The sequence below is a fragment of the Alligator sinensis genome, unplaced genomic scaffold, assembly GCF_000455745.1.
Source record: "Alligator sinensis unplaced genomic scaffold, ASM45574v1 scaffold469_2, whole genome shotgun sequence".
NCBI lineage: Eukaryota > Metazoa > Chordata > Crocodylia > Alligatoridae > Alligator > Alligator sinensis.
The window spans coordinates 103798-105161 of record NW_005842988.1 but is presented as its reverse complement, the minus strand read 5'-3'; the positions used below and the strand labels follow the sequence as shown (position 1 = coordinate 105161).

The 1364-nt window shown below is 62.9% G+C and overlaps 2 protein-coding genes across 4 annotated transcripts in view; one reads left to right on the top strand and one right to left on the bottom strand.

Moving 5' to 3' along the window:
* KLHDC8B (kelch domain containing 8B) overlaps positions 1-691 on the bottom strand; it is a 10974-nt gene extending 10283 nt beyond the window's left edge. Inside the window, exon 1 of the mRNA XM_006036629.2 lies at positions 617-691. Coding sequence (XP_006036691.2) covers positions 617-691 — 75 coding nt within the window. The remainder of the gene's footprint in view (positions 1-616) is intronic.
* CCDC71 (coiled-coil domain containing 71) overlaps positions 34-1364 on the top strand; it is a 3224-nt gene continuing 1893 nt past the window's right edge. For 2 of the 3 annotated variants that reach the window (XM_006036621.3, XM_025192963.1), the window contains exon 1: positions 34-273. The gene's annotated coding sequence lies outside the window, so the exon portion shown is untranslated. Of the gene's footprint in view, positions 1186-1364 lie in introns of all 3 variants that reach the window. The other variant, XM_025192962.1, reaches the window with a different exon arrangement.

Sequence of the window (1364 nt, the reverse complement as noted above, 5' to 3'; positions counted from 1 at the left end):
CCCCCCCGGCTCCGCTCGGGTCCTCGCGCTCCCTGCTGCCCCGCGCGGGGCCTGCCGCAGCGCCCGTCCTTGGCCGCGCTCGCTCCCTCGCTCGCAGGGGCTTCTTCGTGTCGTCCAGGTCCGGTGCTGAGCTTGGATGAGGAGCTCTCGGGCAGGGACTGGCCTGCAGCCCTGTGCTTGCCCCGCGGCCTGCTCTGCTCTGCTCTGGGCGCCCGGGGCCAGGGATGCGCCAGCTCTGGAGGGGGCTGAGCAGGGCGCGGAGCTGATCTCTGGGTGTGTTTGTTTTCCTGTCCTCACCCTGGAGCCCGCGCTCCCCCTCTCCTTGCACCTGCCCGAGGCCTTTGAACTTGGGGAGGGGAACGTTTGCCAAATACTAAGCTGCTTTTCTGCGGGGTCTGGAGGTGCCTCCCAGCTAATAGTTTTACAGCCTGTTTTTACTGCTCTTGCCCAGCTCGTGCTGCTGCTCCCAGTTGCAAAATCGCCTGCTCGCTGGGGGCGGAGTGACTACTTATTTTGCGGTAGCCTTGGAGTGCGGTCATGTCCCTGAGGGCCCAGGGAAACGCCAGAGGCAAGGATTGTTGTGGGTAGCGGCTGCCTGTAGAGCTGGGCGAGGGGCATAGCTGAGCTCTCGGGCACTGCCGTACCCTTCTTCTGGTTCCTGCAGCACCCGGTTCTGCCTCCTGGCTCCCATCTGTAGTTGGCTGTTAATGCCTCGCCTGTGCAGGTAGTTGTGGGTCTAAAGGCGATGTGGCATCATTCCTCTGGTCCACCCACCCCGGCTTCCAGGCACACGGGTGTCAGGCTTCCTCGCTCCCTGGCTGCCGCGGGTCATGCTTCAGGGGAAACCCATCTTCTGCTGCTTTGGCAGGCGAGCATCCTTGGCTTGGCAACAGTGTGCCCTGACAGCGAGTTGCAGATGCCTCCACAGATGGGAGCAGGCATGGGGAACCCTGCAGAGGTAGCCCTCCGTTCGACGGTGCGTGCTTCGAACAGGACACTCTGGAGTTAGAGCAGGATCAGAGCCGTGGGGTGATTCTGGGGCTGGAGGCAGAACCTGACCTACAGCAGCAGCCGTGGAGGGTTGAAGGGATGTGGTCGTGACCATGCACACAGAAGGGATCTCTGGTGACTGAGTGCCTCGGCGGGCAGCCGGAGGCAAACATGGAGTTGGTGCTGGTCAGCAAGGTGCAGATATGCCCCTGGAGCAGCTCTAGTTCTGGGGTGCATTTGCCACTTGGGAAGTGGGCGTCCTATAGTTGTTGAGGCCATTGCAGGAGGTGCTCAGGGCACATCTGGCTCGCGTGGCCCAGGCAGTCAGGAGGGTCCCCAGTGGCAGTCCTGCAGCACTGTGGGGCATCATGCCT